Raw genomic sequence first — 3,420 nt, forward strand, 5'->3', positions numbered from 1 at the left:
CTATTCATTCTGCATTTATGTGTACATTTGTTTATATCTATGATCACAGTTTTGCACAAGTGCGCTCGGGTATAAAAATAAGATTGAGATTAAAATTAGTTAAGATTAAAATTAAGACCAAGATTAAGACTAAGATTAAGATTAGGTGTGAGATTAAGAATACAAAAGTTAAGTATAAGATTAAAATTTAGATTAAGATTAAAATTAATATTACGATTGGGATAAAAATTAATATTAAGATTAAAATAAAAATTAAGAATAGCATTAAAATGAAGAATAAGTATAAGAGTAAAATTAAGATTACTATTAAAACTAAAATTAAATTGAAATTAAATGTAAAATTAAAAGTAAAATTAAAATTAAAATTAAAATTAAAATTAAAATTAAAATTAAAATTAAAACTAAAATTAAAATTAAAATTAAAATTAGAAATTAAAAATAAAATTAAAATTAACATTAGAATAATAAATAAGTTTAAGATTAATATCAAGATTAAGATTGACATTGAGATTCAGATGCAGAAATCTACACATAGAATATAGTGAGTTATACGGGTAATAGGAAGAAGTTTCACTGCAGCCACGCGTGGGATCCACAAACAACCATTTTTTTTTGGCCGAACGGAGGGTTTGCTTTGTTACATTATTAAAATCGGTTAATAACCAGAGGGAATAAGTTTGCATTTTTTTGATTTAGCAATTTTGATACAGTTCTATTTGTTTAAAGGAGAATTGTTGAACCGCATCAAATTTGCCATATCCACCCTAATGTCAGTAAATTAAAGCTCATCAAAAATCTTTCCATTTCGACTTTCCTTGCAAAAATACTTTGCATTAAGTGGTGTAAGGCGATTTTTTTTTTGTTTTCTTCCGATCACTGCTGAGTTAGCAAGCATTCAGTAATACATATTAAGTACTTATTCATAGACATATGTACATAAGTATCGATATACCTACTTACTCGTTTTATTTGGTACTCGTACAAATGTGTTTTAATGTGTGTTCCACGCCAAATGTTTACTTTGCAATTCTGCATTTTTGTTCAATTTATTTGTATTGATATTTTGCGTGTTATTTATATATTTATTTAATCGGTGGGCTACACATGTTTATGCTACATAAAACATACCAGGGTGATTCACTAAGTCTTGCAAAACCTTTGCATGGTGTACCGAGTACACGGATTAAAAAGTTTTCCCATAGGAAAACCGGTTCTTACGAGCAATCTGCACGCCGTGCAGGTATTTTTCATGGCTTAGTGAATCCCCCTATTGCTTAAGATTGATTCTTTTACAAATTATGAATCCGTTTTATACTTAAATATAGATTCTAGTTCTTAAGAACAAAAATTTAACGATTGGACGTGAATATTCAACTTACCGTTAACGTTAGTGACTTATTAAAGAGACTTTTTTTTAAATACAATACACGCTTAGTTGACATCTTTGAACCTGCACATGTGCCACATATACACAGCAACCACCGCGCATACATACATATTTATATACATAAATAATTTCTGCATACATATTTACCATCACTTAACAAAAAGACTTGGTGGCAATTAATTTCTCTTTGAGATAAAACAAAAATAATAAACTTTGAATTTTCACATTGTTTTCAATAACCCTACTTAGTATTTAATATAAAAGCAAACGTAGGTATGCATTAAATAACAGTACTTTTGTGTGTGTTGTTTGGTATGTATTGTATTGTATTTGCAGACTTATTGTGACTGGACGCAGACCCAGTAAAGTTTTTCAATTTAATTCAACATTAAAAGACATAGCAACTGCATATCCTACCACAGCTAATACTAGTAATAGTAATACTACTGCAACAACACCAACTAATAAAACTGCTATTGGTACTCCTACTACTACTAATTCCACTATTACGAATACAACTCCAACTACTGGAACAACTAATACGACTACCACAGCGACTACACCAATAAGTAATTGTACTACTTCCAGTTTAGTTAATAAAAGTATCGATAACGCTACTGCTACCACAACAACAACTCCTTCCACAACTACAACCACTACATTTACAACTATAACAACTGCTACTACTACTAACAACTCTTCCTCCACAAAGGATAATGTAACTACTACTCCTACAACAGCTACCTGTTTTGCTACAACAACAGTCTTTTCTAATGCTACCACACCCAATTCTACAACATTTGACAATAGTGATAGTATGTAGCTGATAACTGGTTGCTAACATGCGCTTGAGTAAAATGTACAATATATTTGTGTACATATGTATAGTAGTATTTATGTACCTAAAGCAAAAGCAATAAGAAGTTTCTTTAACTTCCGGTCATAACTTTTAAGATCGCCAGTATTACTGTTTTAGATAAAAGCTTGAGTAACACATATTTATACATACATATTAGGGCGGGCCTTAAAAATATCAAAATCTAAATTTTGAACGTACAAAATAAAGACATACACGAAAATTTCAAGACTAAAAAAACATTTAAGGGTCGCTACAGGGTTTTGATTAAATTTAAATTTTTTTACATGCAAAACTTTTACAAAATTATAACTTGAAATCTATTAAATGTTACTTATAATTAAAACTTATTCACATATAAATTCATCAACTCGCTGGGCTATAGATAGTCGAGGTCAACATTGATGTTAAATTTTTGCGATTTTCAAAACTAAATTAATTTTTTTTATACCCTAGTAGGGACCCCTAATTTTTAATTTTGAAATTTTCATGTTTATCTTTATCTTCTACGTAGAACAAAATAAATGCGTGACCCACAACAAAAGGTAGATGTTGATATTTTTAAGGACCACCCTAATACATATGTATATATATACATCTGTATAAATATAATGGTGGTAGACTAAACTGCAAAGTTTTTAGTCATTTCCTAAGCTAAATGTATATTTTTAGAATATATGTAAACATACAAATTAATGATGTAAAGTATTTTATTCAAAAAATTACAAAAAGAGTGTGGAGTTGTACATAATTTATGTATGCAAATCAATTAAATAATTTTCAAGAGGCTTTGTAAATTAATTGTGTACACACATGTGCAGGTATTTAACAATTTATTTCAATTAATACGAATATGTTAACAATTTATTAATTTTAATTCTAGCAACTTAACTACCTATACATTTATTTACTTTAGATATTTTTTAAACTTTTTTTCAAATCGTTTAACGCATGTCAACAATTTTAACAGTGTTACTTCATTGTCAGAGGCAGTGTAAAATCGACTTTTAAAATCTTAACGCTTAAAGCTTTTTAAATACACATCTTACTTTTTTGCTTAGAAATTCATCAAATGCACACTTAACGATTTTAATGGCAAGCTCTGTTGCCTTCATTGTAACCAAATTCTAAGGTTGCAAACAGAGTGGAAGCGAAGCCGAAGACGAAGATGAAGACG

The 3,420-nt window shown here is 28.8% G+C and overlaps 1 protein-coding gene across 1 annotated transcript; it reads left to right on the forward strand.

Moving 5' to 3' along the window:
* Positions 1-1,723: 1,723 nt before the first annotated feature.
* On the forward strand, positions 1,724-2,202 carry LOC118756057 (integumentary mucin C.1-like; the record flags this gene model as incomplete). Its single annotated transcript, XM_036490850.1, has 1 exon — positions 1,724-2,202. A coding segment is annotated over one exon (479 nt), but the record flags the coding sequence as incomplete, so codon positions are not given.
* Positions 2,203-3,420: the final 1,218 nt, after the last annotated feature.

This window comes from Rhagoletis pomonella, unplaced genomic scaffold (genome assembly GCF_013731165.1).
Source record: "Rhagoletis pomonella isolate Grant_MI unplaced genomic scaffold, Rhpom_1.0 Rhpom_scaffold_08592, whole genome shotgun sequence".
NCBI classification, from domain to species: Eukaryota; Metazoa; Arthropoda; class Insecta; order Diptera; family Tephritidae; genus Rhagoletis; species Rhagoletis pomonella.